Raw genomic sequence first — 25,484 nt, forward strand, 5'->3', positions numbered from 1 at the left:
GTGTGTGTGTGCAGGTGTGCACACATAGTTTAATACTTTCCTTTAGAAAATCTGAGACTCACAAATGAAATAAATACAATCCTGTTATTCGATTAATCTCTAGAGAGAAAGGCATTTCTTTTTAAAAAGATTGTTCTATTATAAATGAAGTCCTTTTTCTTGTATCAGGGTACGTGTGATTTCTGAAAGCATTTCAGATTATCCTTAAAAGCAAAGAATTCAGAGCTGGTTTCCCGTAACAAGTTTGTCTGCTCGGCAACAATTTATTTATTTTTTTGATTATTGATAATATTATTGGTTGCAAAGCAACCTTTATTACCAAATGCACCTCGATCTAAAACTACTGGCCACCTGCCTGCTCCTACAATTCCAGTCACATATAGATTTCAGCTTAATGTTTATACAGTAGTGCAAGGGCATTTATTCAAAGTCCTTTGTACATACACATTAATGTTTTACGCATGTGGTATTCCTGTTCACATTACTGTTGTTGTGCATCATAAAAAAGGCAACAACACTCGAAATGGATAGCTTGTCTGATTGTGAACTTTCATACATAAAAAAATATAATGGAAATTCATATGCCACATTTTTAATGATATTATCCACTGAATTTAACAAAACCTGCAAAGTCTACTAGAACTAAGACCGTCAATGTTACCGTCAATCATTTTGAGAAGGTTGAGAGAACAAGGGTCTTTAGCAGAGCTTTGCTGAACTTCTGATATGCATGACCTTATGTAGGACCTGTGTTTCCACAGTGTCACAAGCATGACAAAACATGTAGAAGAGGGTGACGTTTCTAGGATGTGCTATTGCTATTAGAAGGTGCAGCCTTCTTATTTTTTTAGAAAAGGTAGTTGAACTAATGAAGCACTACACCCTCAGTACTCGTTCTGTTGTCGATCCTGCTTGCTCACTCTTGCATTCAGTTCCTCAGCTATTGTGCGTAGTGATTGACGCATTCACACGTCACAAGCCTCCAGTCTGCTTGTCATTCCTTATAGATGAGCAACATGGTTCTTGATTTCATAACAGCCATTGATTGATCTTGTTATTAGAGCCTCTCCAGCTGCAATGTATTTCCAGTATTTAAAAAAACGTCATTGGTGTTTGATTCCTTCATGGAAAGACGTGCCTGTAAAATTTACATTTTGTGAATGTCATTAAAAAGTACTGGACTTAATACAATAGTTGAAGACATATTATAGTGATTTTATATATATAGTGATATATATATATATATATATATATATATATATATATATATATATATATGTGTGTGTGTGTGTGCACAGTCAGCATAAGATTAGTAGCTAGAGTTTTATCCAAACCAATTTCTTACTGCTGAGGGATGCTCCTTTATGTTTACATTCCTCCAAATCTGGTTTTTCAAAATGGTAACCGCCAGCCTTTCAACCACGAAGAGTTGGACCAATTCTGCCAGGTAGTTTCATGTATGAATAAGATCAACATTATGCTGTCTGCTGTAGTAGTCATGAGATTTTAATACAATGCTTTTGAGCGCTCAAACAGCACAGGACAGCAGTTTCGGTGCAACCTAACTATTGCAACAGTTCAGTCAATGAGCATCATGAAGTAGAATATCTTCTTAATGTATTGTATTAACAGGCAGTATTTTTATGAAGCCTGAGTTTAAGATGTCTACATACAGGCTGTGCCTAGGGGCTAGCAATCAGTTTGAATCAGGCTGATACTCTGCTGTGTTTCATGATCTTAACAAAACCAAAACCTTTTAATTAGAATGAAACCTGTATGACCAAAGAGAATACTTCTTTACACTCCCATTCGATTTAATTCTTTTGCTATATTTTATATTATACTGTTATATTATACTGTGCCAGTATAGAAACATGTAGTACTTTACTATTCCCTTGTAAATGGTAAGTGCTGGCTTTTGTGCTCTTTACTGTGCTTTTGCTATGGTGTAACTCAGTACAAGAACAGTAAATAACTTATGGGAAGGAATAGGAACATCTTGGGAAATTCTGGCCCGGTCTAGTCACGACAGAAGCAATTCCAGTAAGACGTAAATTAAGACTGACCTCCCACTCAACTTATCAGTGAAAGCAGGTGCAGTAAATGGCTTGTTAGAGTATCACATAGAAGCGACCCCTGTAACCTCAGTAAAGAGGGACTGCTTTCTGTAAAACAGGGTTTTATATTATTCCAGAGAGCTGTCCTCAATTTGAATGACAGGCAGAATAGTTGTATTACAGGAATTCCATTATATGTGTGTGTGTGTGTGTGTGTGTGTGTGTGTGTGTGTGTGTGTGTGTGTGTGTGTGTGTGTGTATAGTGAAATTAACCAGCCTACTGTATATATCAATATCATCTAACCCTTTCACTATTGCTTCAAAAGGGATTGGGCAAAAATGGTGTGCTAATATACTAAATTCTGTTTTGCTATAATAGGATATTAAAAATGTATGCAATGAAATATGATAATATCCTTTTAACAAGGAAATGATCTGAGACTGTATTCAAGTAGGTCTCTTGTGTCTAAACCCCAATGCCTTCCTTTCCTTTCTGTGCCTCTAACCCAGCCCCTCTACTCTTCCTCGCAGTGTAAAACTCTGTCTGGAATATGTGACCACATCATCTCCCTCTCCTCTGATTCGCTTGTCTCTCAGTCTGCTCACCTGGAGGTCGTCCATCTCACCAACATCATGCCCAGCGATGGCCTGGTGAGTACGGTCCATCTGGCTTTAAATACCTTCTTCCTATTGGAGGTTTCCAAATAAGATGCACAACTTTGGAACCTACAGTAATAAGATCAAGTATGCAAATTGATTTAAAATACAAGCAAAACTTTAAAGAAACTTTACAACAAGTTGCCTGAAAACTGGCTAGCGTTACATGGTCTTAATGGTTAGAGAGCAGAGACGGAATGGCCTTGCTATGAAAGACTGGCCAGGCGGTTTGTTTCAGAAACAGGAATGAAGCTTTAAGGTGGCTGTCAGATTTAGATTTATGGTGTTCTGGGAGATAAGTAGGACAGGCCCCTGTCAAAGTGGGGGAGCGGGATCACCTTGGTAGCAACTGGTGACGTACCTTCTTGCATGGGAGCTTGTCTGGGATTGATTAGCTGAAGGCTGTTATTTATTGAAACTGGCGTAACACTACCACTTGGGAGCCCAGGGGACTGGGCAAGGGGACTGTCAGAGCAGCTAGAATGAATCACTATTCCACCAGTGAGGCGCAGATGAAATACAGACAGCCACCCTGTTTACCTACACCAAGGGCATATACACACATACACCCAGCCAGGACTGTGACAGGTCTTTCCTATCCAGAAGGTCAAAAACTCAGAGAAATGATGGTCTTCTGGAGGATTAGGGCTCCTCTACCTTGCGTGTGAAAGAGCAGTTTATCATCTTTACCCTTGGTTTCCAGACAGCTCGCTTTATTCATCTTTGCTAAAGGACGCTCCGAGGGTTCGTTTGTGTGTTTCTATTTTCAAAATGATTTCCCAGCTGAGATGCGACATTTTGTTTCCTCGCCGTTGTGGAAGTTCTGCCCAGAAGGGCAGCTAGATATGAGCAAAAGTCAAGTGACGTTCCCAAGGTTGTTCAGGGCTGCGGCTGTGAATCTGCTTTTAATATAGCAAACACTTACATTTTTTGTGTAAGTGGTTGCTTCCTGTTTTTCTTTTCCAGTTCAATGAATGAATGTCCGCACACAGTACAATGTTGTACAATAAGGCGTGATGTTATACCGAGCCACATGCTTTAAATAACCCTGTTATTATACAGTAGTTCCCTCTAGATTGAAGTAGAAAGGCTCTCTCCTGTCCTTTCTTCCTGCACTCAGACCCTTTAATAGTCATGAGATGTGTAATTAGAATCTGTCGCTGTTCTAAAACCAAACATTTCAACTGAATAATGTCACACATGACCTGCAGGGAAATGTTCTACTTCATTGGTTGAAGAAATGAAGAAAAATCTATGTTCACACATTTGATTTGTTATTTTGAGTGGTATAATTGGTCTTTTATGGTGCTGTATAAAGCCCTAGGGTAGCAGAAATTTGTAATTTAAATAATTGCCTCCCTCTGACCTCAGTGTGTTGCCCGTCCTGCAGACAATACCCTCCGTCTGAAACATTGTGCTGCCCTCCTTCAATCCTGGAGAGAACACTGCTAAGAAAACTCCCATGAACTTGCAAGTCTCTTTATAATCAGTCACAGTGGTTAAGATTTCAGTGATGGGATCACCAACCTTTGAGTCCGATGTAGTTAGTAGACAACATTGCTTTCCAGAAATATATAAAAATAGAGACATGCTGTTTTCATTTTCGCTATTATAAAAAAAATCCTAGCATGGATTCAGGCTTGGGGAGAAATCCAATGTTGTCAATCCTTCTCAAGCATCCAGTGCATCACAACATCAGAAAGCTCTGGTGTAAACTCTGTGGTGAAACTGGCAGAAGATACAAGCTTTTACACAACCTGCTCTTAACTGGCGGGTTTGCTGCATCTCTGCTGGAAGCTTTCTGTGTAAACTATTCTTCTGGATGTACAGTAGTGCTGAATGTACAGGCTCGCTCTGCTTCAAGACAAGCCACCTGATCTACATTGTCCTAATATTTAGTTTCTTACAGTGCCTGTTTATGACTCCCTATTCTCTATCATTCTTTGTCTTTGTGTCTGCTTCCTCCATGCTTATTAAGTATTGCAACAACATTTGCTTCTGAAAGCCTCCTCAAGGTGGGTAATTGGGAATCATTTCAATGTTGCACAGGATTTAGTGCACAATACTTTAACTATGGGCTTCAGTGCACAATGTAACAGTAATATGCTTCCCCACCGCCCCACAATCAGCCTTAATGAATATTTCAGAAGCATTTTTTTCTGGAATAGTTAGAAAGCGTGGTAAATAGCAATTAAAGCAGAAATATCAAGAATCATACAGAAAAGACTTAATAGGATGTTGAACAGGTAAGAGATGTAATCTTACTCACATGTAAATGGCACATCCCATTAAATAGACCTGCTTTCAAATTATTGTTCATAACTGCTGGCACTGTTTATATTATAAATAGGGCTTGAAGATTTCAGGTTTTATTTTTGATCACATGGCATCCCTTTAAGCCTATTTTGAGCCAATTCTGTTTCCTAATTAAACTCAGAAAACGCTGTTAATTACAAAACAATGTCACTTGCTTTTAACTTCTCATCTTGACTGAACCTGATTCTGTTTTTTTTTTTTTTTTTTAAATTTCAAACAGATTACGTTAATTGCTCATTGCTGATCCTAATTGCATTTCATTCTTGCAGTCGCCTAGTTTATCATTGTCCTTTTGTTATTTTCACTTGTTTAACAGAGTTGTCCTGACACATTTTCTTTTCAGTATAAAGTACTCAGTATGGAATGCACACTGATAGCAATCTATTATTTAAAATCTCCTGGATTTGGAGCAAAGAAAAAAAACTGAAATCTTTAATTAGTAGTTTTCTCTTTATTAGGATGCAGATACAGCTTAATAACGACTAAATAACATTTAAAGGGGGCTAGGAAATTAAAACATTTTAAAAATGTTCAAGCCCTAATTATAAAGCGGATATGCTCTTAAGTATTTGAATTACAGTTCATTCAGGCTGCTTTGTCATGCATTTCAGTATTTCTCTCTTCTCTCTCTCCCCTGGCCTGTAGGGGATGTACATCAAGTCAACATATGATGGGCTGCATGTAGTCACTGGAACCACTGAAAATGTAAGTTACAGCGACCAAACGTCGTCCCTTAACTATAATCCTTTTGTATGTGTACACACACAAAACCGGCCCCAGTTAAAGAGCCACAACATAGTCCTTACAACAGTGATCTTCAATGGCAGTGCAGTGTCAATATGAAGGGGAAATGAAAGGGTACTGACAGCTTCAGAGGTATGAGCTTTTGTTAACACACTGGCACTTTGTACTGCATATCTGACAGCTGTGTAATGTGAAGCTGTGCATGCAGAAGCATTCACTCCATCTTTAGCTAAATACAAATAATGCATAAAGTTGCTTATTTGTAAAATTGCAATTGGGGGTACCATTTTGTGAAACTGTTTATAAAATCCATTTTGTGAAATATTTTATAACATGCATTCCCCTCTGCAACCCATAGTAGCATAGTAGCATGTATAGTAATTGGTAAAACAGAGTGGGTGTCCTGTATAAAATGACATGATGAGCCCCCCCCCTGATTAGATGAAAACAGGGCGGGGGGGTACCATTTTGTGAAACTGTTTATAAAATCCATTTTGTGAAATATTTTATAACATGCCCCCCCCCCCCCCCCCCCCCCCCCCCCCCCCCCCCATTGCAATAAATCCCGTCAATTTCAGGATTATAGTTGTAACTGCCTGTGCTGCCTCACAGTTTACACTGATTAGATGAAAACAGGGGCCTTCTGTTGCTATGCAACCCTACTGTTACCTGGGAGACTGACCCCTTCAGCTCTCTGGGAGATAAGATGGGGTGCCTTTGTTTATGTGGAGCTCTGCACCTGACGCCCCGAGTCAGAGCAGACTGCAGGGCCCAGTCTCAAGTGATACCCTTCATTCAAGAACACTCAGGGCACATTGTCAGCCAGGGTTTCTTAATGCACACAGCAGCTGAGGAATGAGCCAGTGACTGCTGTCATCTTCAAAAGCATCATTTATGAGTTGAGTTGAGCGAGGAGCAGTAAAAAAAACAACGTCATGGAAGTTACTCAGCTCTTCAGAATTACTGCCCAAATTCGTCTAGCTCTTCTCTCTTTTTCCAACACATTTACTCCACCACTCTCTCCATCTGTCCCCCTTTGCCTGAATTTTCAGTATTACATTCAGATTAACAAGGTTGTTCAACATGGGATCAGTCAATAATAATAATAATAACAGATGGGACCCTTCAGCCTTCACATCACAGCTGCTTTGCCGGATAGCCTGCTTTACTCTCTTCGTTATCCAGTGTTATTAGGCTGACACAAGACCTGCAATCAGTTCACTTTTGCAATTTGCTTATTCTCTTTATGCTTCTTATATTCAGCTGGCCTCAAACATGCAAACAGGAAATCCACAGCCCGATATCATTTGTTTCACAGAAGCATCAAATGAGTCTTTAATTTGGGCTCTTTAATTGATGGCTCAGTCGTTATTAAGGGGCTGGGGATGTGCCAGGGAAATTTCGGCGGCTGATGTGAATTGCTGACTGTTTGCAGATTACAGCAGCCTGTGTTTTTCTTTTAATTACAGTGCTTTCTGTGCTAAGGAAGGTAGGAGGCTTGTTTCTTTGTTGCTGTTTATTTGTTTAAATCAAACAATACTTTAGCCAAGAGGAAAACTAAATTAAATGTCTGTAAGGGAATGTTGCTACAAAGCGGCCTTGGCCACATGCTGGGGCTAGGGCTAGACATTCTTCCAACGTAGTTTATCAATCTACCGATTCTTTTGAAGCGAAACCACCCATTCACTCTCTGATGCAATTCCTCAAGTTCAGTTCAGGTTGCTCGATACTGTACAACACATGTCTTCTGCGTGTTTGTCACAAAGACGGCTGTAATGGGTGACGTCAGACCAGAAACAGGGACCAACACAGAACAGACAGACATGGAGTTTTGTGAAGCTGAGAGCTTGGTTGCACTCAGCATTTAATAATTAAACAGACAGAAAAATAAAAAGATTGTAAAAAAAAACACAAGACACGGCACTTTACGCCAAAAATAAAGAGACAAACAAAACTAATAGACACTAACAAAACAGGGTGGACGAACGCTACATGAAACAAGTACAATGCTAGTGTTTCCAGCACTCTTAGCAATTGATCTTATATTTTATATTACTTTACATTTCTCTCTCTCTCTCTCTCTCTCTCTCTCTCTCTCTCTCTCTCTCTCTCTCTCTCTCTTCCCTGTTCTCCACTCCCAAACACACAACCCCGAGTGAGTGAAAACATGCTGCTTTTATACAGCTGTACCGAGACTCGATTGCTAATCAGCCATTCAATTGGAGTCTCGGTACAACTGCACGTGAATTAAGTTAGTGCAATTTCCCGTGCTCACATATTATTACATTTTACCTGCAGAAGTGCTGTGCAATCCTCATGCCTAAATACAAATATACATTTTAAATCACTCGTGTTACACAGACCCATTTATATCCCGTGTACCAATGACTATACACCCACATTAACACACTACACGTAACATACAACACAAATAAATAGCACAGGGGCAGGGCACTTTGCCACAGTGTTTCAATATACTTAGTTTGATTTCCATTACGTGTGTACTGTGTGATTCTCTGTTGTTGAGCTGTACACGGAAGCACTTGGGTGAGGCATTGTGCACTGATATCTGTGCAACACTGAAATACTTCCCTGTCTTGTTTCCCCACAATCAGCCTTGAGGAGTTATTTCAGAAGCAATGGAAAACCACATAGAACACACAAAATAGGACATGAAACCAGTATAATAGTCAAAGACTCACCATTACCTTGGAAATAACCCTTAGTCAAGAGCCCAGTCAAGCTGTAATCCAACTGGGGTCCCTCTTTATTAACAGTTGCATCACAGACTTAAACTGGGAACAAGAATAATGAGAAGCAAGTAGAAAATGCGAGATCCGGTAGCCAGATACACATTTCCATTGAGACACACTCTGCTTTTTCCCCTTCAAGCCGATTGATCAGAGTCTTAAAATAACAAAGCACGCTGTCCTAGGGGCAGGCTAATTAAAACTTGTACAGATGTCTAGTCTGACACCCTCAGTCGGATCACGCTCTGCCCGATGTCTAGGGGTCTTATCCCACGCTCTGCCCGATGTCTAGGGGTCTTATCCCACGCTCTGCCCGATGTCTAGGGGTCTTATCCCACGCTCTGCCCGATGTCTAGGGGTCTTATCCCACGCTCTGCCCGATGTCTAGGGGTCTTATCCCACGCTCTGCCCGATGTCTAGGGGTCTTATCCCACGCTCTGCCCGATGTCTAGGGGTCTTATCCCACGCTCTGCCCGATGTCTAGGGGTCTTATCCCACGCTCTGCCCGATGTCTAGGGGTCTTATCCCACGCTCTGCCCGATGTCTAGGGGTCTTATCCCACGCTCTGCCCGATGTCTAGGGGTCTTATCCCACGCTCTGCCCGATGTCTAGGGGTCTTATCCCACGCTCTGCCCGATGTCTAGGGGTCTTATCCTGTGAAACGCAATTCCGACAGATACACAGCTGCCTGGCGCTCACCGTCCTTGTCTGTTGTTTGGCTTGTCACCTGCAGGTGAGACGCCTACACACTGCTGACAGACACCCTGCCAAAGATCATCTCATAGCCCACCTCGCTGGGCTAGGCTTCAAGGAAAAAGCTCACCTTTCATATAAATAGGCAATGTACATATAATTCCGGGCCTTTTTTCAAACCACATCCTTAACTATTAGGAACTAATAGTTCAGTGACAGACTTCTTTAATGTGGAAATTAGTTTTGAATCATATACTTATATCACTGTATGTACAGGAATCAAAAGTAATTTCAATATAGAAGCTGCTGAAAAAGACTTTTAGTCGAAACATTTGTCCTCGAATGTGCTGTTTTTTCTGTATTTCTGAATGAAGCCCTGTTGAGTCTTTTATGGTTATGGATGGAAAACCTGAATTATTAAAGTAGTGCAAATGTAAACTATGGCAAAGGCAACACATTTTATTAGTTGTTACATGCTGAAATGACTGCATTTGGAAGGTGAATACAGAGTAGCCCATGGTGCATGTAAGCATACCAGTAATCAACTAGGAACTGATGCCAGGAAACTGTCCCTTATTTTTTAACACAATTTTGGCAACACTATATAGAGCAGGGCTACTCTACCCTGGTCCTGGAGGGCCGCTCCCCCTCCTAGTTTTTGTTCCAACTGTACCCTAAATTACTTAATTGGACCAATTTAGGTGTTTATTAAAAGCTTAATTGGTCCAATTAATCAAATTAGTGTACAATTAGAACAAAAACCAGGAGGGGCAGCGGCCCTCCAGGACCAGGGTTGAGTAGCCCTGCTCTAGAGTATATATCAGGGTCTTGCATTGAAAGCCAGGGCTGTCTTTAAACTGCTGAGACTGTACGTGACTTGTCGCTGGCTGTAAAGCGCTAAGATTGTGTTTCTTTTTTCTCAGTCTCCCGCAGACCTGTGCAAGAAGATCCACGCAGGGGATGAGGTCATCCAAGTCAACCACCAGACTGTGGTGAGTGGTGCTGCTGGGTAATTTCAGCCTTTTCTAGTCAAAGAGGCTGTGGGATCATGCTGCCCAAATATTCTCCAAGCTGCTGCTCGCTCGCAGTCACCCAGACTGGAATTTCTTAAGGGCTCACACTGTGTTAGGGAATACTGTCTGTGCACTGATTACATCTGAAAACTACTACTACACAACTGCCTTATTTCTAGGGAAGTGTGACTAAAATGGCTGTATTATTAGTTAGGTTGATGCGAACTTGGATGCACAAGAGTTGACCAATCCCAACAGATCCAGAATGTGTCCTGAATCCACCTGAATCACCAAATCACAAAAAAACTACATCAAAAAATAAAATGTTGTTCTGAAATATTCAATTTGAAATCAAAACCTGTGTTGCTCATTTTTCCCATCAATTTTCATTCTGAGCAGCTCCCTAAGATGGCAAGAGTTTATTTTTTTATTTATTTTTTCTTTCACTGTAAAATCCTGAAACCCCTAGTGTAGTGCTATTGTTTGGGATTTGTGTGTTTTGGCTGTACTGCTGTTTGTTTAAGTTTAGAATATTCTTTTATAGATGTATAATGGATAAAAATAATAGCATAGTTTGCTTCTGCTTTGAAATATACCGATATATCAGCTCTAGACCTCATTTATATTGCACTGCCAAAGCAAACCTGTTTAAACTGCATTACCAGTGACAGACTGTCACTCCAGACACAGTCCCTTGGGAGGGCTGATATAAATGATGCGGTCTAGTTTAACATCATTGTCGTTTGCTAGTTTGTTTTGTTTTTTTCATATATGTGAAGTCCCAGTTGTTGGATATGGGAGAGTGATTTATTGCAGGTTTCTTCCTAATGGACTACACTTACCAGAAGGCACTACTTCCAATATGGCTGCAGTAACTGTGATTGTGGAAAGACATTACTGTTTTGTCCACTATCTTGGATGTTCATAGAGCTCTGAGAAATTATGCTTGCACAGCAATGAATGAGCGTTAATCAATGATGTTCTGTTGTTATGACTGGAAGGTTGATGTGTGCGGGTGAACCTACATAAAGTGAATCTTGGCATTAAAGTCCAAGATAATTTACATGATTTATGTTTTAGTGAAACATCAGCTTTAATAAGTAAGGAAAACACACTGAGGTTGTTTGTTGAACATAATAAGATTGCATTTGTCATATTTAGATACTATAAGACTCACTTAGGCTATTTGTAATGGGTCATTTATTAAATTATTCTGTGATTTGAAGGGTGGAATTGTTTTACTTGCAAAGAAAGCAAGCAACAATCACACTGGTACTTGAGTGATAGAATCATAGAATACAGCTTTGTACCTAATATGAAGCCACTGAAGCATTTGGTCTTTATCATCCGCTAACCAAAATAGTCACACGACCACTCTCTTAGATCACAGCTCAAAGTAAAGGGTTACATTTTGCGCAGAGTTTCCATCACATAACACTGCAAATATTAGGTCAGTAAATATTTGATGACTTATGAGCTGTTGGTGGATTTAGAAAAGCACATTAGCTCCCTGATGGGGCTTCTTATTAAGTATTATTATTACAGCATGTGTTTGCATATGTTTGTTTTCAACATATTGCAATTTAAACTGCCTCTTTGTATGATTCTCTACATCATTCGAATGGAGCCTGCAGTTACAGTAATGTCTCCCAAGACGCTAGCTGAATGGAGATGTGTTCACATCACTGAGGTGTTTCTTAGCAAAACAATTATAAGAAATAAATGATTGATTACCTCTTCTGTTCTATTTTAAGGAATCCTAGCCCCCCCCCACCAATACTAATAAAGTATGACGAGAGTCAAGGTCATTGATGTGTTACTTATGAGAAGTGTACCTCTGATCCTTAGATACTTTTTGGAGGCTATGAATTCTGCTAGGGTAAATTATGCTGATGGGAAATACATTGAGAAGGAAGGTGTATGTTACCCGTAATTCACTTAGGCTTGTGAAATGCAAAAAGTGCCCCATATAGCTTCTGCTAATGGACCATCATTGCATCAGATAACACAAGCTGATTCAAATCAATACAGCATTTTATATCCGTTATCATTTCCATTAAAAGCTCCATGTGACTATAGAGCTTCTCTTTCCACAAATTGGGATGCAGTCAATACAGCCAGATGGGCCCATGCAGGCATCCTGTTTTGGAGTTGTGGTGGTGGTTAGTTGGAGGTGTAATGGGAATGTGTAGTGGGAATGGTGCATTCAGTTGTGGCCTGAAGATTGTAACCATGGTGTAGTACAACATCTTGACATTTGAGCACCAATTAATAAAGTTAAATGCATTTGTGTTGTAATTTCCATGTCCTAGTATGAAAATATTTTTTATAACTTACTTTTTAGTACTAATAAATGAATCTGATGAAGATGGGTCAATCTGGAGTTGAAATGCACTCCTCTCAAATAGACGCAGCATTTACAGTATTTTCTGTACATACTAATAGCTCAGCCCAGACCATCAACTCATACCACTCTGCCTTGTCTTAATTTAAAATGTCTGAGAAAGTATTCAGTGAGTCTTGAAGCATTCACAGTATGGTGTCCTTTTCAATAAGTAAGCAGTTTTCGCTGAGATGAAGCCTGTCAGAAAATATTTTCCTTCTAGGGGACATGTGCCTGTAGAAATGACAGTGCCTGCTGACATGTATTCCCAATGCTATCACATCCACCAATTAACACGTGCGCTGATCATAGTGATCACAATAAAGACACTCTACTTTAGCTGTGCACAACCCAAACCAGTTTTCAATCTCGTTCCGCACACGCACTATTGAGCGTTTCTGAAAACCCATCTGCTGTTGTTGTTTGCGATGATTGCCATTGGACTATATTTCTACCTGCCAAGTGATGAATTAATTCCTCGACAGTAATCATAGTCTAAAACCCTCAATTTCACCCCAGTGATCGCTGACCATGAACAAAAACAGAAAAATCATTGAGGGAAATAGCTGTGGAATCTAAAACCAGTTTTTACTGCAGATAAACAGGCTCTTATTTTCATCTTTCTTTCTTTCTTTCTTTCTTTCTTTCTTTATAGTCTGGATTTTGGCTTTGTGTTTGAGAGATGTTTGGTTTCTCTTAGCAAAGGAAAGTCATCATCTCCAAATATAAAGAAAGGATAAATCCCCATTCAATTATTTGTGTTAATAAGTGTGCAGGGGAGCAGAGAAGTGGTACTGGCAGCTGCGTTCCAACAAAAAGCATACTGTCCTAGGCTGATTTTTAGGGATCACAGAAAAGAAGGGGGTGGGAGGGCTTAGTGTTGAATTAGGGTTTAATAATTGATCTTGTTTCAAGGTAAATTACATTTTTAATATTGACTGTTTCAAGTAATATTGCAGTCTGGCTGGCTTTTACGGCAATTGGTGAAATGAGTTTTTTATAAGTGTAACAGGCTGTGGTGTGAGATGGATTCAGACATCTGGAGGTGAGACGAGGGTAACTAGAAGACTAGTTTAGGGTTCATTCCATTCCAATAACAACAGAATCAGTTAACAGACAAGCAATCAGACTATCCTTTTTTCTGATGCCTGCTTCAAATTCTGCTCCACGTTGCCTTAGCTTGAATACTGTACTTGACACTTTCAATCGGGAACCCTGAAACCAGGGCAGGGTTTTAGAGACTTGTTGTTCTATTCTATACCTTTCCACTTCTTGGAAGAAGAACCAGTAATGAAAAGATAGGATTGACTTTAATGTAGCATTCTGCTATAAACAGCCTGCTATAAAGTTGCCTCGTTTTTTGGGGGGTTGTTTTGTCGCATGTGAACAGACTGAAATTTTAAGTAGCTCATCAAGTTGTTTGATAAACTGTAATATGTCATCCAAGCAAAATAATAATCTATCCAGTTTAATCAATGAGATGAAGAGCAAATCCTGGCTTATAGTATTGATTTCTCTGTGAGATAAGAGAAAATGCATCTATTGTTAAAAAAAAAAAAAAACAGCTACCAGACAATATTATCCGGGAGGATAGTTGAGCTATAGGGAGACAGTTCACATCTGAGTTTGAATGAAGTGCTAAACTTTCCTTAAAGAGTAATTAGCAGGGTTCCAAAAAATATAGCGTTCTCTACTACGTCCCCACGTGTTGCTACAACTGTTTAAATAATGTACCTGTCATTTTTATTTTCATTGTTAACATCATGACAACCTTATACACTTATAGCTTTAAAATCGGTGTCAAAGCTCTTTTCTAAATGGCCCCTCTAGTGCACTGGAGTTTAAAAACTGTCCTTTAAATCACTGCAGGAAAAACACATAACAAGTGTTCTGACTTTTCTTTTCCATTCCACATCATGGATCGTTATTGCTGTGTTACCCGTTTCACCATGTGGGCAATAAGCCTGACTCTATCAGTGCACTAGAGCGGCCATTTTGAAGAGCTTCGAAACAGACTTTAAAGTTAGAAGTGCAAAAAGTTGTCAGGGTGTTAACAAGGAAAAGAAAAAAATGCAGGTACATTATTTAAACAATTGTAGCATATTTTTCAGAACCCTGCTACTTACTCTTTGAGTCTGCTTGGCTCAGAATTCACTGCTGACCTTAAAGTTCTAGAGCGACACAAATGTTCATATATGCGTGTAATCCATACTTAGAGGTGCAAAACAGGAGCAGCTGTTACCCTGGTAATTAGCATTTATAAGGAAGAACAGTAGCTGGAATAATAACATTTTGGGAGAGGAAGTATGACAGCAATGCATCTCTGAGGCCTGGAGAAGCAAAGGACTTTGGTTGAATATCTTGTCAGATCTCATCCTGAGAATAGAGCCTACAGGACAGGAACGGCATACCTGTGCCCTGAAACAGTGTCTCCTGCCAGACAAATGCAATGCCTGGGGGGATGACCCGTGTGAGTGTTCCGAAATCCATCAGAAACGCTCATTTCAACTGCCTGGGCCCGGCAGCACCCATACGGTTCTCCTCGGCGCTGCTGAATTCTAATGAACTGTCGGGGTAATTGCAGCTTTTTGTTTTGAATAATGAGTTTCCCCACCTGCCAGTATGTGGAGTGGATAATTAGCAGCTCGCCGCATGGTTATCTGAAAAGGGGTGGGTGACTTTGGACGCCACCTTCCTTAATCCCACAGCGTGGTGACAAGCTCTCAGTCGCTGCCATATGCGAGGCTTGGATTACATTTTCCTAAAATTTGATCTCCTTCCTGTAATATCCTATAGTCAGAGGTGTCTGTTACAGTAAAGATCTTTTACCTGTGGACTACAGAGCACTTAGCAAGGAGCAGTATCCTAAAATAAAGTGTTCCATAACTTTGTTTGTCTGTCCTCTGATCTCACAAACTGAAAACTTTTTTTTTTTGGGGGGGGAGGTTGTTATATGTTTCTCATCACCTCATATTCCCTCATATTAATGTGAATTTAGTAACCAGTTCTGCTTCAATGGCAGTAAAGAACCTGGAAACCTTCCACTGTTCCTTCGTCTGTGGGATAGACAAATGCTGTTTGATACTTCTTTACAGCATCTGTTGCATACACATTACCTGTTAACTGAGGAATTGGGAAGCTGTTTGAAGTAACTTAAAAAAAATTTTTCTTCAATCAGTTGCCAGGTTTATTGAAATATGCAGGGAGTCTGGTCCCAGGTACAGGACAAACAGAATACTCAACATTACAATGTTTGCATGACATTAAATACCCTTCTGTATAGATGGTCCACCTCCCCTTTCTCTGACACTTAACCAATGGTCATGGTTAATGTGTGTGTGTCTGTGTGTGTAGTCTAGTGTGACAACCTCTGAACTCAGTGCATTCTTCACACTTCTGGAGACAAAAGGTCCATACATCTTCCTTTTGTTATCTTCTTGCGACCCCCTTTGATCCTAGTGGCATTATCCCTTTCGATCTCTCTGAAGTCTTTAGAGCCTGTTCCCGTCTAGTCCACAGCATTGTTATCTCGTTAGCTTGCATTCAGTGTTGGGCAAGAAACTTGTAGACACAAGGTCTCTATCAATTGGAAGCAGTACATGCAATTTGAACCAAACAGTCTGCTATCTGCAATATTAGTCTCTTTTCAGAAAAAAACACCAGTATAGCTCTGCCAGTCCACATGCATAGCAAACTGCTAATCAATTCTCAATCCATGTTTTCCAACACTGTTTAATAAAACAAGTTAGGCACTTTCTGTTGAGTTAGCAATATGCAGTGTGGTCCTGGCAAATCTACCATGCATCTATTCATAAATCTATTCATCTGGGTACTGTTTTATTTTTTACACAGCATGCTATATTACAGCATTTATAAATATCAAAACTTTAGAGAGAGACTGACTTTGTAAAAAATTTTGTAAGTGCAAAATTAGCTTTGTAAATAGTTTCAAACTTTTTGATTACTAGATTATTTGATAAGTGCATAGACTATATGAAAATGCTAATTCCAACCATTTTCTCAATTGTTGTCCAATATAAATATATTATAAGGGGATTCCCCCATATTTTATTATCAGCTATTGCTTATAAATTATTATAATGATGTATAATTATATGGTATGTTTGATGTATAGGGCTTACTTTGAGGTTTTTGAAACCAGTAGTTACCAAACTTCTTAAAATATTTTCCCTAAAACTGACATAGTTCTACTACACAATATGTATCACAATATCTTCGATATTGCTGTTTTAGACTCTTACGCTCATACAAACTATAAAACTTAGCGATCTTTTATTCTGGACAAATTTATATTGTCATTAATTACTTTTTCCTGAGAATAAATGAAAGTGCATGACTTTGATCCAATGAACCGTGAAGCAGTCAGCTGATTAGTGTGTTCATTAGAATTTTGGGTCATTAATAAAACTTGAATGTTGTGTCTAATCATTTACAGCGGGATTATATTATACAAATTGGGAATGTTCTTGGAGAAGATTGATCTTCGTACCATATTATTGTGTATCTGTGGCGATGGATATCAAAGTTGTAAAAGTCCTTTTGCACTCAATAATTGGGAAACGAGAGTGAAAAAGGCAGGAGGTTGATGCAGCTTTTTTTTTTTGTAAAACCCTGCAGTGTGCAGAAGAAAATAATTAGGCTGATTTTTAATTATGTTGCAAATAAAACAGCATTCATACATGCATTATACAATCAGGAAAAAAAGTAACTGTGGACTCATTTACATTTACTCTTAGAAATAATGGAGACCTTGGGAATTTTCTTCACTTCAGAAAGGAGAGCTGTTCCACTGTGTTTTGGTCACAACTCTTTGCCTTTTTCTCCCTTTCTGCTTTTCTCCTTCTCGCTCTCCCTTTACAAGGAGCTTCGTGGCGATTCACAGAACAGACATTCATGAAATTGAATCCAGACACCCACTGTAGAGGGAAAGGAGATGTTTAATAGGATCCCCGTATTCTTGCTGAGAAAGGCAGAACTGAGGATGAGAAATGTTCTTTAGAGGATTAGCGATATTGATGATTTTCAATTAAGTCTGTAGGCACAAGAGATCAAGTCCATTATGATCACATACGTATTGTTAGACATATGAAAAACACCAAAGTCTACAACAGCACTCACAACATTTTAGAGAGCAAACTTCACTGGCAAATTCCACCTCAAAGTTAGAGGCAACTTCGAGGCAATAATCATTGTGGAATGGTCACATATACCCACAGCAATTGAAATACCTTGCAGACTTCCTTCCAGTGGCGTCCACACATTGTAAGTGATATTTTGTGTAACCCCTATATATAAGCTTATAACTGGGAGATTTATAAATTGGCATTTCTTCAGAACACAGTAACTTGAACAGGTAGTTATATAAGCGTTCCTGTAGAATTCGTAACGGAGGACGGTACTTCACAGTGCCATTCCCATAGAATCTCAATGAGCTTGTGTGTGCACAACTCTTTGAGCAACTGCCTGAGCTGGGATTAACCCTTTGCTGTCCTATGTCGGACCAGGTCCGACATTACAATTTTCCCTTTCCAGTCCGATGTTGGACCCTGTCTTACATCATCAAAAAGACATAAAGCACAGGTCTCTAGTCGTTTTTTATCTGGAAAAAGCTGAGAAAACCTTTCAATAGTCGAGTGAGACCAACAGGAGCCGAATGAAACTAAAAACAAAGAGCATATCTCATCGCCCAATCCACTACAGAGATAACACGGACATAACAAAGGAGGTAGCTGCTTCTGCATCCAGCGCTCAAAGAATATCACTGACATTTGCAGAGCTTTTTGAGATGTTATATTAATAAAGTAATAACTTGAACCACATTATTCAGGAGTTTGATGATAAAACGAGTGATCAGGAGAGGATTTATCAGTATGCACATCTATAAAGAGGTATGTGAAAAATACAGCGAACAAGGGGTTGGGCTTGGCTGTAGATACAGTACCGAGTGATCTTTTGCGATTCAATGCCTTTCAAACCTGCATGTGTAAAATAAACAGCGCGTGTGAAAACAAATTGGACCTGACGAGTCTGACAAGCGCTGAATAAATGGTCTGCAAAGGGTTAAAAGTTATTAAATATTTGTTTGTAGTGCTCTTTAATTGATAATCTTCTTGGATATTTTTAATCAGGCCAGCTGCCTGTGCTGTAGCTACTGTTATGTAATATTTTTTTTAATGTAAAAAAAATTGCCTGGGATCCTAATTGCATAAAACTTTCCAAAAAAAAAAGAGAGATTTTTGGGAACTTTGATATAGTAGTAAACTATGGCCACATGAAACACATGATATAAACACACACCATAGCAAGCTTAAAAAACATACATTTGAAATGTACTAGATCTTTTAATTTGCGGTATATTTTCCATTAATCCTAGGAGAGGAATTCAAGGTAATGTGTAGTTTTAGCAGCTGTACCATATAAACTTGTCTTCACTGCTATGCTTTGCATAGGGGTGGGGAACAGTATTGTATGTCTGTGTGATTCTAGTCTGTGGTTGTTGTGTTTCTAGTTTGTCATTGTGGTCAGTAGCCGAACTGCATCAGTCTCTTGTGTTGTTTTTGTTCTGTTCGGAGCCCGGAGGTCGGAGGGGGGAGCGTCGGTGGATGTCAGTAGCCAGTCTGCGTGATTCTAGTCTGTGTTTTGTGGCCTGTGTCTTTGCTCCCCAGGTGGGCTGGCAGCTGAAGAACCTGGTGAACGCGCTGCGAGAGGATCCCAATGGCGTCATCCTCACGCTAAAGAAGCGACCCCAGAACACGCTGACCTCAGCCCCTGCCCTGCTCAAGAATGTACGCTGGAAACCCCTCGCCCTCCAGGTAACCCCTCCCCCCTGACCCCTGACCCCTGCCCACAACCACCTCAAACCACCACACACAGACACACAGATACATTAATATTGATCAGAGAGTTTTGTAGTTCTTCCAGCTTTCTTTTTAGATATATTTTAATTAGGTCTCACAAAATAGATAGACAGAGCTATGTGTTTTACAGGAGCTCTTTGCAGTGTGTTGATTTCAATTAATTTGGGGTACAGACCTGATGCAACGCCTAATTACTGTGTTGAGGGCCCTGTATAAAACCGCTCCTCTTTCAGCTTGCAGTCTGTCTGTTCCAGGACACCATGCCTTGTACTTGAGCTTTGAACAATTCAGACTTCCAGTAAGTGTTGCTGAGACTGCAAGCAGCGTTCTCCCTGGCACATTCCAGAGTACTGAACCAGCCAAGCACTGTCCAACTGGATCATGAGCTGAACGGGCAACCCTCTGGATCATAGGACAAGGGCATTTGATTTTATAAAGGCTGTGTTTGGTCAGTTTGTTTGTGATTCCTGAGCTGATGAGTGTGAAATCCCTCTCCGCTGTGTTTTATTCAGCAGGCAGGTAGCGACAGAACAGATTTTATGCTTACTGAAATGCAAAAAAAAAAAGTTACGTGCCCCCTTTTAGTTGGGAGATCAAGACGGGATTCCACTCACGTCACTTGGTCGTTTCAGCACCCAGGAAGAAGACTTCAGTTTCAGCATCACTCCGTGGATGTCTGAATTGCACAGAGCCCAAGTGTATGGCAAGGTGGCCTGAACAGACTGATTGTTAGCTAAAAGAGGAGAGGTTAAAAACACCTTGCTTCAAATCTATGGAAACTTAGATTGCACCACCACAGCCATGATAAGTAGAAATACATTAGGCTGGGAGCAATATTTTGCGTCCTACAAAACTGTACAGAATCTAAGAAGATACAATAGATTACCGAGGAATATTAGCACACCCAAGGGGGAAACGCGTCCCGCAATCTGCTAAAAGCATACTACACTCCTCACCCAGAAAAAGGGGTCCTAAATATTTGCCAGCATTTGCCCCCTGCAAAACATGACAATTTTATTTTCAACCCCTTGTTTTTCTGCAGGACACAGTTTGATTAGCAGTCTCCAGTTAACTGGCAAATATAGATTACTGTCACTTACTCGTGTCAACATTTTATAACTTTGTACATAGTTTGTATATAGTTTGGTGTGTGTGAGGGGTGAATGTCCCCAGTGCCCCCTCAGAAGTGCCAGAACTTTGATCTATTTTATCAGTCTAAACACTAGTGGATCTAAAAGGATCTAGATTATTATATTATTATTATTATTATTATTATTTATTATTATTATTATTATTATTATTATTATTACTTTACTCTGTATTTATATTGTATTCAGTAATGTTAAATAGCAGCTCAATAAATGACTCCAGGGGGAAAAACGCCAGCAGAATTAATGCAGTGCTGTTAGATTTAGATCTTGTTCTGTTAGGATCATTAAAAAAACACACACACACACACACACACACCCATCATTTCAATCTTATGAAAGCCGTCATACTGTGAGACCGCCCCCCCCCCCCCCACCCCCTTTGTCGGTGGTGGGGAGCATGTATTGATTTCCTTGACTTCCTCCTTGTCCCTGCTGTAAGAGTGGGCAGAAGCATCACCCCACCCCCCTCAGGAAATGAAATCCCAGTGATTAGAAGTATTATCTTCCATATCATTGCCTGTGCATCGAAGTTATCTCCCTTTCCTTCCAGTGTATCCAGCCCTGTTTCACTCCCACATACACCTCTGTCTCCCAACCCGCTAAGATGAACCCAGGCAACTCCCCAGGACCACGTTCTGTCCACCCAAATGGGCCCCGATGCCCTCAGCCCCCAATCGCTCTGCTTCCAGCGGCCAGCAAGCAGCTTTTCCAAATGCAGCAGCCTGGCTGATTGCTGAGGGAGCCCTGGATTACACAGCTGCTATTTTTAGAAGGGAATCGGGCTAATTCATTTTCATGCAACGTGCCTGCCTTGATGTTGCAAAGCATTCTCTTGTTATATTATTTGAAGCATCAACAGAAAAATCCACATGTGCTCTGAATATAAAGTGTACTGTATGTGATGTGCTGAATTTAAAATGGCATAAAGAGAGGAAGAGAGAGAGGGGGGATTTTTAAGGGATAAATGGATTTTATTTCAAAATGCACTATATGTATATTTCTAATGTACACCTGTATCCATATATAGGTATGTACATAAAATATTTGATTGACTGATAGATAAATAGATAATTTATAGTCTTTACTATATTAATATTAATACATTAGTATATGAATGAAATTCTGGAATTACGGGCAGGACTATTATACATAGTATTGTGTGTATTTATTGCATTAAAGTGTGTTTTGTACTAATATTTTTAGCAGAACTATACATTAGAACTGTAACATAAATCCTGATAAGCTATATAGGTAGGAGAGCTTCTGAATGTTCAGCAGTATGACTTATAAACAGTATATTCAGTGTAATATCTTTAATACTGGAGAGGAATCAAACACTCACAGCAATGCAATCTTATCTATATTCCAGCAGAAAGGAGACAGGCACTCCTATTAAACTCAAAGAACAGAACGGTGGAGATGGGTGACTGTAGCAGTAATGCCCTATAGACCCTTGCAGTTTGGAACAGTTTGGGAAATATCATTTGTATACCAATATAACACCAGGACATTTCTCTGAATAAACCCTAGTTCAAGAATACCGTAGCTTTAACAAATATTACACAGTGGCCCAAATAAATACAAATATAAATACACGATATGGATCCATACTTTTTCAATAGCATTGATATGTCCAGTATGGTACGCACTGTAGTTCCATTGTACAAGTCTGTCATACTGTTGTATTGTACTACTGTTACCATGATCCCCAAGTAGAGAACTTCTGCAGTGCTACTAAATTGATGTTGAAGAGCATGCATCAAGGGAGGGTTTAAAAGGTTAGCTTCCCTGCTCAATAGCCCCATAGGGGAGATGATATAGACACTCAAGCAGTTAACATCCTGTGCAGACTCAGGGTAGTGTAGCTTCTCAGTCCTGATGCTCACCTGCTTGGCACCCCAGGAATGTAAGCCATTAAACTCAAGAGTAGACAGGCCCTTCCCAGTGGAATAAGCCTGGCTAGAAGCTACACTTAATCCCAGAATGGAGAGCCATCTCCCTGCAGAGCAGTATAGAAGGGGGTGGGGGTAGTACCAGTAGGCCTGTAGCTGCCAAAGCTTTTCTGATATAATATTGAAATTCCTCATTGCCACTCTTTGCTTTGTGTCACGTTAAATACAGCCTTAACCTGATACAATTACAATCCCGCCTCTCTTTGTTCTGTAGACTTATTTGCACTTTAAGTCTGTAATCTTATTGTCAGAGTTTTGTAACTCATGTCAGGGCTGCAGTAGTGACAAAGGCAGCAAAGGCGGCTCTGATAATTAGCAAATTACTGTTTTCAGTCATTAGATGTCATGTGAAGCTGGGGCTGGGAGTGCTTTCTCTTTTTTTCCTGTTTGCGAATGATTGCTAAATTAATGAAACAGGCGAAACTATGGAAGAGCTAATTGTTCAAAATAATAATGGCACAGTGACAGTGATTGTTGGGTTATGGGGATTATTTCCAATTATTTTTAAAATCCCACTCTGCTCCCTTTTGTTTTTTTTTCTGTTTTTCTCACATATTTGACCAGCTTTATCAAGATCTTTGCAATTACAATTTGTACACTTTTTATGAGTTACTTGTAACAAACAATAATTTAGCCACACAGTCCTTTTGATTCTGTCCCATTATAACCCTTACAGCAATAAACTGCAGTATTACTGTAATAAATCGCAGGAGAGTGCAGTATCTTGGGTGCTGTACAATGCAATACTACTGCATGAATACTATGATCATGTGGTGTTACTGCTGTACAGAATAGAGCTGTGTTTCCACTGCATTACTTTGTAAAAGGAAAGACACATTTTCATAGTGTAATCATTGCAAAAGCATGGGAAACTGTACGGTAAACTTTAGAGTGTTATTTTATTATATTGTGGACAGCAGTAGTGGTAGCTCCCACACAGCCTTTGCTGTGACATGATGGCTCTGCTTTGTGCCTCCTAGATAAAAAGCACTGGTCATATTTTACAGTGACCAATGGTCATAGATAATGCAATTCAAGATAATTAAAGTGCCACTATAACTGAAATATCGATATTGCAGTTATCCTGATAAAATCTGTATATTACAGTTCATGTCTACATTCCCTTTGTAAAGTTTACTGTGCTACGCCATGATAAAAGCAAAGCAAAGTGAAGCAAAACGACCTTGCAAATGTGCCATGGTAAAGTTTTATATAGGTCAGTTGTAATTTGCCCCAGTTTAAACTGATGTTGTTATATATATATATATATATATATATATATATATATATATATATATATATATATATATATATATATATATTATATATATATGGGGAAGTATCATTTCAACTGAAGTGCTGTATATCATAGAAAAAAGACAAATCGATGTCTTTATGTAACCAGTATATACAGAAGCACATTCACTCTGGCTTAATAAATGGAAGGTCTGTGTAGAGATGGTATTTCTGTACACACAGTTGGAATGGGGTTGCTTGGTTTCAGTATCCATATGCCCCATTCAGTATTAACTGATAACCTATGACCATATTGTCTGCACTTAAGATTGAGTCTTAAGACTGTGGTTCCTATCGTCCTCTTCTGATACAGAGTTGTTTAGTTTACTGCAGTAGGTACTTTTAAGATTGTGAGGATTGCTGCTCTGTAAATCTCACCACTATTCAGTTTTCAAGGGTCTTCTAACAATAGGGTGATAAATTGATCTTTTTCCCAGAAGTGATGTCATTCATATACACATACACAGTGGTGGAAATTTGAAGCATCTTGAAGCTGGGATTGTCAATTTTAGAGATCTGTGAGTTGGAGAGACCATGCAAGGACCAGCCAGCTGCTCTAAGAAAACTATCAAGACCAAAATGATTTCCAAAATTGCTTATTTCTCTCTGTACAGCTGAAGTTGTTCCATATTTCCATTGTTCAGGCTTGGGATAGACAATTTGTTACTATGGATCCTACTTCTTAGACTTAGGACATAAGATGGGAATCTAGCACAGGTTTGGCTGAACTTCAAAGAATGAATATTTATATACAGTAATAGTCTCTCTGTGCCCTGGTCTACCCTACCTATGGACTACATTTGAGGGAAAATTTAGTAATTAGGGTGTGCCTCATATTTTAGGAGTAATTACCTTTTTGAAATTTGAAGTTGTTAGGTATTCATCAAATGGAATAAAACGTGTTAATTACTCAACACACAACAATACGGTCCCCTAGTTTCCCTTCTTTACACAATTATTGAGTATAAGTCAATGACAATCTGACAGTGTTATTTGACATTAAACCTGTCGTGATCAAACAAACTAAAACTTATCTCTTTTATCCTTTTTCACTTTCATTAGTTTCCTTAGAACCACATTATTTAATTACAATTGCATAACCACGTTATGTAATTGGAATTAAATAACCTGCAGTGAATTGTGGGATTGTAGTCCTGGGCAAGATGTAATCTCTGATCAAACTCGACAAAGAAAATATATTCCAGTTTCTGCAGTGATATGTTTCAGGAAAGGTCACATTCACGTAACGAATCAGTTGCATTTCCTAGTTTTGCAGTATATTTTCATAGTCAGTTTACTGTTGGTCACTTGAAAATAGATTACTTTTAAATAATTAATGCTTTGACACACTTAACCCCACTGGACTTACTATTTAGTGAGTATGTTGACAATTTTCCTCTTTGATCTGGTTGCTATGAGCTGTTCATAGGTTGCTAGGAACCTTCCCCTGGTTGTCATCTCTTCCTGGTTGCCATGAACCTCTATCTGTTCTCTGGTTCCCTGGTCTACACACAGGTTCACCCTAACTGGTTCTTATCAATGATTGGTTACAATAGTAGTATAACCAGCCAGGTATCCTAGTAACCGCTAAAGT

General features: G+C 39.4%; 1 protein-coding gene across 2 annotated transcripts in view; it reads left to right on the forward strand.

Annotated features, from left to right (window-relative positions):
* The window catches only part of LOC121318779 (connector enhancer of kinase suppressor of ras 2-like), a 102,434-nt gene that overhangs the window by 41,322 nt on the left and 35,628 nt on the right, over nucleotides 1–25,484 (forward strand). The window contains exons 6-9 of one of the 2 annotated variants that reach the window (XM_041255821.1): nucleotides 2,589–2,708; nucleotides 5,676–5,735; nucleotides 10,141–10,209; nucleotides 19,300–19,446. In XM_041255821.1, the coding sequence (XP_041111755.1) occupies nucleotides 2,589–2,708; nucleotides 5,676–5,735; nucleotides 10,141–10,209; nucleotides 19,300–19,446 (396 nt within the window). The remainder of the gene's footprint in view (nucleotides 1–2,588; nucleotides 2,709–5,675; nucleotides 5,736–10,140; nucleotides 10,210–19,299; nucleotides 19,447–25,484) is intronic. The other variant, XM_041255822.1, reaches the window with a different exon arrangement.

Source organism: Polyodon spathula, chromosome 7 (genome assembly GCF_017654505.1).
Source record: "Polyodon spathula isolate WHYD16114869_AA chromosome 7, ASM1765450v1, whole genome shotgun sequence".
NCBI lineage: Eukaryota > Metazoa > Chordata > Actinopteri > Acipenseriformes > Polyodontidae > Polyodon > Polyodon spathula.